The following is a 12,898-nucleotide window of genomic DNA, read 5'->3' on the forward strand; positions in this document are numbered from 1 at the left end:
TTGCAGTCACTCCTCTGCTTCCCTCAGCGCTCTGCTGGCTCTCCACTTTCGGCCTGTCTTCACAGTGATGTCTGCCCGTCGCACCACCTGATCATCACTGTCGCACAACATCATGACCAACCAGACCTTGGCTGCCTTAAATTCCTCCACGACAGATGTGATTGGTAATTGTAGTTTACTCCCAGAACTATATAGCCCTAAGGAGCAAAAACTCTTGGGGACTGCCAACCATCTCCTAAGGAAGTTATTGATCTTCCTTTCCAAAGTTTCCACTGTTGTCAAAGGAACCTCATACACAAGCAGTGGCCACAAAAGCCTTGGTAGGATGCCGTGTTGGTAACCCCATACCTTATACTTCCCCGGTAGGCCACTCCTCTCCAGGGCTTGCAGCCACTCTTCTGCCTGGCTGAGCATCTCCTTTATACTTGCCTTGTCATTCAGGTCAGCTCTGTACCACCTCCCTAAACTCTTAACAGGCTTCTCTGTTACTGTGGAGATGGTGTCTTCACCTATCTTGAACCTGAAGCGATCTTGGACAAGACCCCGCTTCAGGACTAAACTCCTTGATTTTGACGACTTGAACTCCATCCTGGCTGCAGCAGTGAGCTCCACCAAGTCCTCCAAAATCCACCTGCCCTCTGGGACTGACCTTGCCGTGATTGTCAAGTCGTCCATATAGGCCCTAACTGGGACTTGTTGGACCCCACTTGACAGTACAGCTCCCCGTCTTGGCTTCTCCACCGACTTAACCAGGAGATTCATCGCTGCTGCAAAAAGGATCACTGAGATGGTACATCCTGTTGCGATTCCAACCTCCAGCCTCTGTCAGTTGGTAGTGAAGTCTCCAGAGGAGAAGCGCATCCTGAATTTTCCAAAGTAGTTCCGGAGGAGCAGCTGAACCCTATCGGGGACGTGGTAGGCTTTAAGTGTGTAATTGACCAACTTATGTGGCACTGTGCCATAAGCGTTCGTTAGATCGAGCCATAGGACTGCTAAATCTCCTTGGTTCCTCTTAGCGTCTTCAATGATCTTGGAGATGATGCTGTTGTGTTCAATACAACCTGGGACTCCTGGGACTCCACCTTTTTGTACTGAGGTGTCAATGTACTTGTTATTTATCAAAAACTGTGTTAGCCTCTTTGCCACAACACCGAAGAACACTTTACCCTCCACATTCAGCAGTGAGATTGTACAAAAATCTTTCAGGCTGGAAGAATCTTCCTGTTTGGGAATAAAGCATCCTTCGGCAATAAGAAAACTGTCTGGCAACTGGTTCTTCTTCCACACTAACTTAAGTAGCCTCCAAAGACGTCTTCTCAACCTCTCACAGTTCTTGTATACTTTATACGGAATCCCATTTGGCCCCGGTGCAGATCCTCCCCTGGCCTTCTGGATGAAGTCACTAACCTCCTGCCATCTAAGCTCTCCATCATCGAACGAAATGGCTGGCTCTTCTGGACAGCTCAGCCTTCCTTCCAGGTTTAGCTCCTCCTCTCGCCTTGGGTCACTGTGCACCTTACGGAGGTGTTCTTCGACCTCCTCCCTCGAGGCATTCAGCACTCCTGACCTTTTCACTCCAAGGAGTTCAGCCAAGTACTTAAAAGGATTTCTGGTGAATTTCACCCTCTCCTTTTCACGCCTCCTTCTATTCCTCCGCTGGCACTCTGCTCTACGCAAGATCTTCATGCGCTCCCTCAAGACGCCTCACATCTCTGTAAGTGCAGGTTTTTCCTCGTCAGGAGCTTGCCGGAACGCCTTCCTAATAATCCATATTATGTCAAGAAACACTCAACTAAGTAAAGAGAAATGGCATCCATCATTACTTTAAGACATGATGTGACTTTTAATTAATAAAAATTAAAAAAACCCCGTTGAATTAGGTGTGTCCAAACTTTTCACTGTATACATACTATAGTATGTATCCATACAGTATATATCATAGTATGTATCATAGTATACATGTATACATATGTATCATTGTATGTACACATACTATAGTATGTATATATACTATATAGTTTTACTATTTGTATTAAATTTATGCCATGCATACATTTTTGCATTTCATTAAGATTTTCAACATGTTCAATGTTTATTTTACTTTATCTAATTTTATATTTACTTTCTTCTTCAGTTCTTATGTATTCCAAGTGAAAAGTGAAAAAAGGTGAATTTACCCTTGGAACTGGTAATAAACAATGACAGAAGCGTGTATAGTTACATTAATCCCATACGGATTAATATTTCAGAAAGTTGATGTTACTTTCCCATGATGTTGTTGGTTACAGAAAATAACATGCTGTTCATTTCCTGTCCAGAATCCCCCCCATTCCAAACTCCCCCAAGAAAGAATACAAGAGATAGTGGGATTATTTCAACCGGCACTGGAAATCTCATCTGAGGTTTGTAAAAAGCACAATCAGTAATGCACCATCTGTTCAAACGATCAGACTGAAATTATATCATTCATCACTAGTATGTCTCAAGCATCTTTGATGTTTTCTCTTTTGTGTTTGTCATACTCTTATTTCATTATTTAATCCCTTCTAGTTATTTCACATTAACTTTGTACGACTCAGTAATATGTATCACATAAACACACATGAAGAGCAGGATTCCTGTGCAGGACAAAAAAATGTCTTGTGGGAAAAAAAAATCAAGCATTTGTTCTGCTTTGTCTGAAATAATTATTCTCATCCATTTCCTCTGCGTTATCTATGTTTGGTACCAATGTCAACCCCAGTTTGTTCAGAAACATTCCTGGAAACTTTAAAAGAAAATCAAAATCATTTACAGCCTCAAGGTCGCAGCAGTAATCACTGATATTTATCTTGATAATTTTACAGGAGACAAACCCCTCATTGAAACATCTGAGGCCAAAGCAACATGATGTGCAAAAACAAGACAAGAATCACCACAAGAGGTTGCGTGTGAATGAGAGTCTGTTGAGTGTGTGCATGTTTGGCTCAGCTCACATTGGATCATTTAGGTAAAGCGCCTGTGGGAATCAATAGCCTAGTTTATCTGTGCATGTGTTCCAGGGAACCTTAAATAACACAAAATAGTGCGCTAAAGAGTCTGTGGAAATGGCGATAACGTAAGCATCTCTATTTACAAGCTGGGAGGATTTTTTTTTTTTTGAAACATGCCATGCAGGCAGTGCATAAAGTAATTTGTTTCCTTTTCTTTTCTGAACGTATTGTGCAGTACATGAGAAAAACCAACACAGAGAACAGTTTTAAAGGATTTCACCTCGTAATGGTGTTACTCACTCACTGCAACATTCAGTTTTATAATAAATAAAGTGCCTTCCTTCCAACCAGCCACAAACTGTAATTTGTGAATAAGTAAGGAATAAAATGTGACAAGGTGCACTGTTCTAAGAAAATAATCAATAACAGACTGATGTGAGGGGCGGCACGGTGGTGTAGTGGTTAGCACTGTCGCCTCACAGCAAGAAGGTCCTTGGTTCGAGCCCAGTGGCTGACGGGGGCCTTTCTGTGTGGAGCTTGCATGTTTTCTACTTGTCTGTGTGGGCTTCTTCCGGGTGCTCCGGTTTCCCCCACAGTCCAAAGACATGCAGGTTAGGTTAACTGGTGACTCTAAATTGACCGTAGGTGTGAATGTGAGTGTGAATGGTTGTCTGTGTCTATGTGTCAGCCCTGTGATGACCTGGCGACTTGTCCAGGGTGTATATGCCTTTCGCCCGTAGTCAGCTGGGATAGGCTCCAGCTTGCCCGCGACCCTGCACAGGATAAGCGGCTACAGATGACGAATAGAGGCTGGTGTGATGTGACCCGAGGCAAAGAACAGTTACTGTTACCACCCAAAAGTTGATTATTTTCCTATAACAGAACATCCTAAAGTGCTTTATTCTGTTTACACTACAGCGATTTGCCAACATTAACAATTTTTCATTTATTAACAAACGACCTTATTGTTACATTTAAGTTAGTTCTTGTTATCACTTACGTTAATGCAGCTGTAAACAGATATAAACTCACCAGTGTCTGTTTTTTTCTCTCTTCTGAAGTTAATAAGAAAAAACAAACAAACATGTTACCAAGAAACTCGAAACTCACCTTGAAGACTTTCCCGAGGAGGGATCCCTTTCATAAATGTTAAATAAACACCTCTTCACAGAACATTTCAGCATCTTAACGATGATACATTTTTCTTTGATATACAGTACCAGTCAGAAGTTTGTACACCCCTACTCTACTCATTCATATGTTTTTCTGTATTTTGACTATTTTCTGCATTGTAGAACAATACTGGCGGCACGGTGGTGTAGTGGTTAGCGCTGTCGCCTCACAGCAAGAAGGTCCTGGGTTCGATCCCAGTGGCCAACAAGGGCCTTTCTGTGCGGAGTTTGCATGTTCTCCCCGTGTCCGCGTGGGTTTCCTCTGGGTGGTCTGGTTTCCCCCACAGTCCAAAGACATGCAGGTTAGGTTAACTGGTGACTCTAAATTGACCGTAGGTGTGAATGTGAGTGTGAATGGTTGTCTGTGTCTATGTGTCAGCCCTGTGATGACCTGGTGACTTGTCCAGGGTGTACCCCGCCTTTCGCCCGTAGTCAGCTGGGATAGGCTCCAGCTTGCCTGTGACCCTGTAGAACAGGATAAGTGGCTACAGATGATGGATGGATGGACATTCAGAACAATATTGAAGACATCAAAACTATGAAATAACATCTGGAATATGTATGGCATTGTGTCCACTTATCCATCCATTATCTGTAGCCGCTTATCCTATGCAGGGTCGCAGGCAAGCTGGAGCCTATCCCAGCTGACTATGGGCGAGAGGCAGGGTACACCCTGGACAAGTCGCCAGGTCATCACAGGGCTATGGATTTATGTAATAAACAAAAAAGTGTTAAAAATACAAAATGCATTTCATATTTTATGTTCTTCAGCATAGCCAGCATTTCCCTGATGGAGCTTTGCACACTATTGGGATTATCTTAACCAGCTTCGTGAGGTAGTCACCTGGAATGCTTTTCAATTAACAGCTGTGCCTTGTCAAAAGTTAATTAGTGCAATTTCTTGCCTTCTTAATATGTTTGAGATCAAACAGTAAATAGTAAATAATAAAAATACAGTAAATAGCCCTTTTCCACAACTGTAGTCACCCATATTATGTCAAGAACCACTCAGCTAAGTAAAGAGAAACGACATCCATCATTACTTTAAGACATGAAGTGGCTTTTAATTAATAAAAAAAGAAAAAAACATTGACTTAGAAGGGGTGTCCAAGCTTTTGACTGGTACTGTATATAACAACCTTTACACAAGTCATACAAGTCTCTATGATGGAGTTGCTACTCTAGAAACAATAGCATATTAGAATGAGCACATTCAGATTAACCTTTATCAACACCTTCTAACTAATCAGATTGAATGATTCAAACTGATGCTGTACTATAGAAGTATAAGGTACCACTGAAATACTTTTTTGAGTAAATACTGTCTTATGATGAAATATTTAGTTTATTGTTGTTAGTGTATGAATTCGCTGCTCTGCTGGGCCCCGTATACAGAAACACTGACAAGACACTTTGAAATGTTTTCCAAGAGAATCTGTTCTGCAGAAGAGGATAGGAATGAAGATTCTTTTTTTTTTTTCATTTTAAGAGCATTATAACACTTGGGAACAATTTACATTTTTGGACAATAGGAGGTAATAACTGTAACAATCACACATACAGTACACACGTTTTCTTTATACTTCACACAATGTCTAAGATTAGGAATATTTATGAGCAGCAAAAGTATAGAAGCTTTGGACAGAAAAAAAACACATTTGGAAATCAATTTGATAACATTATAACTGCAACATTCATACAACATTCATCCTCTGATAATATTCTGAAGTCTGGAGTAGATTTTGTGCACACACATTATATACAGAACAAACTGCAGTAAAGTTTCAGGCAATAAGGAACACAAGAAAATCCAACACTTTAAAAGTATGTGATTATTACAAAACTATTTGACAGTTTTCAAAAAGCAATAAAAACTAATTAGAGAAGAACATTTTGAACTAATTAACTAATTAACACCTCAAACACCACAATCACTGACACCACATCTTCTTACAAGCTTCTTACTAATACAGTACAGTACTGTCTTGCATGCAAAGGAATGCTATAAAAAAATAATTAAATTAAATGTTCCAACATAAATAATACTTTAAAGAGTATACAGTAAACAGTAATAAACTAGATGGGCACTCAGTAGAGTGCATACCTCCACCAAGCTATATGTTATCAACATCAAAATCAAATAAGTTGAATCTAGGATAATAATAATAATAATAATAATAATAATAATAATAATAATAATAATAATAATAATAATAAAGCCGTCCACCAAATTTAATCCAAATTTGTTCACTACTTTTTGAGTTACATTGAGAAAAAAAAAATCCTGGATCCACATACATATCCAGATTTGCATCAAAATCTAATCAAGTGTTCCTTGGCCCATGGATCACCTTTCTTCAAAATTTCATCAAAATTCATTCACTACTTTTTCAGTTATGTACAAATAAAAAATGGAGGCAAAAACATAACCTCCTCCAATAAAGTTGGTGGAGGAAATGAAACAAAGTCAATATTTGGTGAAAGACAACCCTTTGGTTTAAAAAAAAAAAATATATATATATATATATATATATATATATATATATATATATATATATAATAGAGAGAGAGAGAGAGAGAGAGAGAGAGTAGTTTCTGGTACAATTAGTGCAGTTTTATAAGTAAATGTAAGTTGTAGATTTTACTGAGCATCTTCCAGAACCAGCCACAGTTCTTCTGGACACTTTGTCACACTCACTTCTTAATTTTGGAGCAAAACCCAGCAGCCTTCATTATGTTTTTTTGTCTGAAAAATGTCTCTTATGTACAGTTATATGCTGCTTTCTTTACTGATATACAAACATTTTTTTTTCTGTAACATTTATTTTTTCCTGGAAAACTAATGTTTGGAATCTAAAATGTTTTTGTACTGACTCAATAATATAGACGTCATAAAATAAAACCCTATAACAAAGTTTGTATGAAAAAATAAACTACCTCAGATTTTTACACAGTACTCTATATATTTTAAAGTGAGACAGATTTTTTTTCCTCTCTCTCTCCAGTCTCTTTTAATGACTAACTGACTGGTTTAAAAAATGAATGGACTTTTTAGTCAGTCGTGAAATGTGATTTATTTTCAAGCCATTAGAGTGACAAATAGTTGAGTGACGTTCCTCAAATATTTTATGAAGTTATTCTTACATAATTTTTCATTCCTGTACATTTGGGTTGTGTGAGGAAAATAAAACCTGTAATAGCTTCAAATGTTGGTGTTCAAATTTTTGTGACCCTTCTCAAACTCACTATCTCTAAACATTCTTACATTTCTTTTTTTACAGCACTGTGCACAAGTCTGAGGCACAATATTTTTTCATACAAACTTTGTTATAGATTTCTATTTTATGACTTCTACATTATCGAGTCGGTACAAAAACATTTTAGAGTCCAAACGTTCGCTTTCCAGCACAAAATTAAATGTTACAGGAAAAAACATGTTTGTATCTGAGCAGCATATTCCATAAGAGAGCACTTTTCAGATGAAAAAAGAAAACATAATGAAGGCTGCTGGGTTTTGGTGCAAAATTAAGATGCGAGTGTGACAGTCAAAGTGTCCAGAAGAACTGTGGCTGGTTCTGTAAAGACGCACAATAAAACTTCACACACTGTGCCTGAGACTGCCTTTTTTTTTTCAAAGCAAAGACTTTATTTCATTTAGTGCTGTTTACTGCTCTTTATAGTATTTTTTAAATGTAGAAACATTTAATGTCATTATTTTTGAAGGCATATTTGCTCTATAGCATTTCTTTGTGTGTCCCGAAGACTTTTGCACAGCACTGTATGTCTGGATGTTATATAACACTAGCGTATTTAGCCTTAACATTGTTACTGTGACATGAACTCTGTTATGCGTAGTCAGTTTGTTACTCTTCAGGCTTTCAAGCCTCTAAAATCAGTTGAAAGATTCCATGTTTTAAGCATTTAGCATTTGGAGTAGACAACCCCAATTCCAAAAAAGTTGGGACACTGTGTAAAACGTAAATAAAAACAGAATGTGAAGAACTGCAAATCATGGAAACCCTATATTTCATTGGAAATAGTACAAAGACAACATATCAAATGTTGAAACTGAGAAATTTTATTGTTTTTGAAAAATATATGATCATTTTGAATTTGATATCAGCAACATGTTTCAGAAAAGTTGGGACGGAGCAACAAAAGACTGAAAAAGTTGTGTAATGCTAAACAAACAAACAAACAAACAAAAAACCTAATTCGGTTAATTGGCCCATTCTGTTTTTATTTACAGCTTACACAGTGTCCCGACTTTTTTGGAATTGGGGTTGTACACCATGGATGCATGTAAAGAAGCACAAGGTACCAAAACACATGATTTCACCCGTACACACGATATATGTACTCTGTTTTGAACAGAAGTTATAATCAGAACCTAATGTTTAAAAGGAGACATTTTTAAGCTGTAGTTTAGGAAACATTATACTGTATCTGACTCGAATCAGTCCACACCACATATGTCCGTTCCCAGGCGAGTTATAACAACACAAAATATTTTGTCTGATTGCACTTGGGGTACATCATCATGTCATTTCAGGGGAAAAAAAGAGGGTCTTTTTTAAAATATATTGATTTTCTTTTTAAGCTCCATTCAAGGTCACATATAAACCTCACTCCCTTTTTCGAGAAAATACCCTGTGCTTCATCCTGCAAATTGTCCCCCCCCCCCTCCCCCCCCCAATCTGGTCTGACTATGCCCTTTTAAAATGTGGTCTCTATTTTCCTGAATTTCTTACCTATTAAAATGTCAGCCCTGATATAAATAAGGTTCATCTGCAGGTTAAGAGCAGCACATAAAAATCTTAAAATTTCACTGCAGGCATCCAGAATGGCGGTTCAGTGGCCTCTGCTTAAAGTGTTAACTGGTGACTCCCAGATGACACAGATCTTTGAGATGAATGATGGAATCTCTTTTTAAACCCAATGCCGCTCTTCTGCCTGTCTCTCAAATACTCCTTGTAGTTTCTGGTCAGAAGCGTGTACAGAAAAGGGTTGATGCAGCTGTTGCTGTAAGCCAGACACGTCACGATGAAGTTCACGCACACCATTGTTTTATGAGACAACTTCCTGTGTTCAAAGTAATAAACACTAAGCAGTTGCCATAACCAGAAAGGCACGAAGCATGCCCAATATGTAAGAACTACACCAAAGATCATGTACAGTACTTTCTGTTTGGGGCATTTAGTCCCGCTTGATGCTTTGGAGAAGGAGAAGAGTGTGGTTTGGGACGTCCAGTAAGTTCTTGCTAACTTGAGATAGAGGTACCCAATGATACATCCGGGAGCCAAGATGCACGTGTTAAAGAGGATGGTCAGGTAGGCTTTGTAGGCAGTCATCTGCCAGGTGGGGTGGCATATACGCTTCTCAACCCCATCTTTAATGGTTGTCCTCAGCTCGATCATAATCATGGTGGGGAGTGAAAGGGCGAAGGAGACGAGCCAGACAGCGCAGGTCACGGCTCGTCTGTAGTGCCTGGAACGGGTGAAAGTGTCCAGTGGTCTGAGCACGGCCACATAGCGCTCCGTGCTCATCACGGTCAACATGAAGATGCTGGCATGCATAGTGAGGAAATCAAGGCTGAAGATCACGCGACACCCAATGTCACCGAAGTACCAGTCCTTGGCGAAGTAGGTGCAAACGACAAACGGAATGGTGCACAGGTAGAGCAGGTCAGCCAAGGCTAAGTTCACAATGTAGACGTACATGGTGCCAGTTACTCGTATTGCAATGTTCATGATCACCAAAGTGTACACGTTTCCAGCAGTCCCGACTAGAAACATTATAGCCAGTACTGTGCCTAAGAAAAACATTATTACAGTGTCCTGAGAAGACGCAGGAGTCTCCAAATACGTCAGAGATGAGTTGACAAATACAGCCGAGTCGTTCACACGTGCCCCCATAGCCAAGATTAACAGGCAGCAGTGTTTACTTAAGAAAAGAGTGACAAGTGTGTTGAATAAGTGTAGCAAGAAACATCGTATATGAAGGTGTAAATAAGGACACAGCTCTTTCGAGCTTTATGAGTCAGTTACATTCCAGACCACAAGACAGAGACCTGTGATGTGAGGACCTCAAATAAAAGCAGCGTGGAAGCAGCCTGTGCTTCAGTCTAGAGTCAGTTCAGAAAACAGAATAAATCAAATGTTACCAGATCAGCTTTCCAGGAGATGTCCTGGTGTACGTTTGACATCCAATCAAGTTTCTCTGCAACTCCTGGATTTATATCCATCTCCCAAAATGATGTGATTCTTCAGAAGTCAAGGTGAAGCAAAACTCCACAGGTTTTCACGTTGAAATGGATCAAACTGCTGGAGAGGATTTGGAGCTTCTCTGCAGCGCAGAGCTCTGATGTACGCATTGAGTGCGTGTGCACTTTTAGAGTCTCTCTCTCTCTCTCTCTCTCTCTCTCTCTCATGCATACACCCCCCCTCCTGCTGAGGGTTCTTCCTACCGTTTCCATCATTAAAACAGCACTTATCTAAGACAGAGGTTGTTTCTTTCCCTTCTATGGTAGGACAAACAGCTGTGTTCACTTTCAGGGTAAACCTGATGGTTCAGATGGAAACCACATACTGATACAGAAATTAGTGTGGAATCTCATTTCAGTATCTAACACAGCTGTTTTGGCCATAAATTAGCTCACTAGAGAATGAACATAATGGCTACGTTTTTACTTTGTTTCATTTTTTTTTTATTGCACGATATCTACTGTCAGTGGTCCGCTACACCATATAGATTAATTTGTCTGAAGCATTAAAAATCTCATTATCTCTAGCCACTTTATCCTTCTACAGGGTCGCAGGCAAACTGGAGCCTATCCCAGCTGACTACGGGCAAAAGGCGGGGTACACCCTGGACAAGTCGCCAGGTCATCACAGGGCTGACACATAGACACAGACAACCATTCACACTCACATTCACACCTACGGTCAATTTAGAGTCACCAGTTAACCTAACCTGCATGGCTTTGGACTGTGGGGGAAACCGGAGCACCCAGAGGAAACCCACGCGGACTCCACACAGAAAGGCCCTCGCTGGCCCCAGGGCTCGAACCCAGGACCTTCTTGCTGTGAGGCGACAGCGCTAACCACTACACCACCATACCGCCAGCATTAAAAATGGTTAAGAATATTTAGCTACTTTTCATTTTGGATTATATTCTAATAACGCATAACGACTAAAGATTTCTGGATGACTAAATTAGGAAGGTGAAATGTGATGTATAGTTATATACAGTAATGAGGTGATTATAGGTGGCACGGTGGTGTAGTGGTTAGCGCTGTCACCTCACAGCAAGAAGGTCCTGGGTTCGATCCCGGTGGCCAACAAGGGCCTTTCTATGTGGAGTTTGCATGTTGTGCCTGTGTGGGTTTGCTCTGGTTTTCCCCCACTGTCAAAAAGACATGTGGTTAGGTTAATTGGATACTCTAAATTGCCCATAGGTGTTAATATCTGGGCTGTGTTTCCATGTGTAGTATGGTGGCTGCCTGTGGCGTCTTTGACTCGGCCATGTTGAACTGCGTCCTTTGCAATTCAGCTGCAAGAAAGGATGATTAGCCACTCTAAACGAATAAATATAGAGCTTGTTTCCAGCCCTTTGGCTACGCTATCTTTAGTTTACAGAATAATTAAATTGAAATACAGGAAATAGAAATCTAATGTCCTCCAAATGGACTAATAGCACTATCTGCTTGACTTGAGAAAATCCGAATACCTAACATGGCTGTTTTGGCCATAAATTAACTCACTTGAGAATGTACGTTTTTTCTTTGTTTCATTTTTTTAATGCACGATATCTACTGTCAGTGGTCCTCCGTATGGAGAAGCAAACAGGAATGGCAACGCTTTACTAATGTGAGAACCATATGTGTTTAATTGGACCTTTATTTTGATTCAGCGGAATTTCTGTCTTCTTACTTAAACCAGACACAAATAAAAGTATCCAGTGATTTGAATGAAGGAAAAAAAAAAACCACACAGGGTAATCGTTATCCAGATCCGTCATCATGAAAGGCCATTTTCAAATGACAGCTAACATTTGCTTCAGTAATCTTCTTTTAAAGATCAGGGATGACGGTACATCTTAAGGAAACCTTGTTTAAACCTGATAAGCTTTACATATAAAATCAGTACATCAATGTGAATAATTACAGACATTACAGTGATATTAACTGGAATTGGGTGAGTTCTGTTAGCTGGATGGCACAGCGAACTCTAAACATCCAGGAGATTCTTGTGGTTTGCTCTGGTAGATTCCTCCATCAGAGAGATACAAGTCTGAAGGCTATGAAGTCTTAAAATAGATCCCCTTCACCAACTAGGTGGGGAAAAAAACAGCAGGATGCCGAAATGTCACTAGGGATTATCTGATAAGCAGCTACGCAAAAAATTAGAAATCCTACTGAATTATAGCCGATGTTAATCCTTAACAAAAATGATTCGGGCTGTGGTCTTTTGGTATCGTATAAATATCTAACTCTGTAGGATATATCACAAAAAATTAGTTTATTTATTTATTTAAAAAAAGAGGCATTGTGATGATACACTCCATATGTTATAGTCTACAAGGGCTGAATCCAAGCAACTTGAATCTCAGATCTGATTTCCGATTTCTGCTTTTGCTATCATCAGATTTTGCAGATAATTCTTTGATTTCAAAGTGTGATTCACCTCAAAATACGAGAAACTATGCCGAATTAATGCATCCTGTGTATGAGCTCATATTCACTCATTGTGCAT

The 12,898-nt window shown here is 39.6% G+C and overlaps 1 protein-coding gene across 1 annotated transcript; it reads right to left on the minus strand.

Annotated features, from left to right (window-relative positions):
- Positions 1-9,009: 9,009 nt before the first annotated feature.
- uts2r5 (urotensin-2 receptor 5) lies at positions 9,010-12,164 on the minus strand. The gene is made up of 2 exons (XM_060942255.1): positions 12,133-12,164; positions 9,010-10,087 (listed from the first exon to the last, which is right to left on the minus strand). Exons 1-2 carry the CDS (start codon positions 12,162-12,164, stop codon positions 9,010-9,012), a joined length of 1,110 nt encoding a protein of 369 aa, XP_060798238.1.
- Positions 12,165-12,898: the final 734 nt, after the last annotated feature.

This window comes from Neoarius graeffei, chromosome 16 (assembly GCF_027579695.1).
Source record: "Neoarius graeffei isolate fNeoGra1 chromosome 16, fNeoGra1.pri, whole genome shotgun sequence".
Taxonomy (NCBI): Eukaryota; Metazoa; Chordata; class Actinopteri; order Siluriformes; family Ariidae; genus Neoarius; species Neoarius graeffei.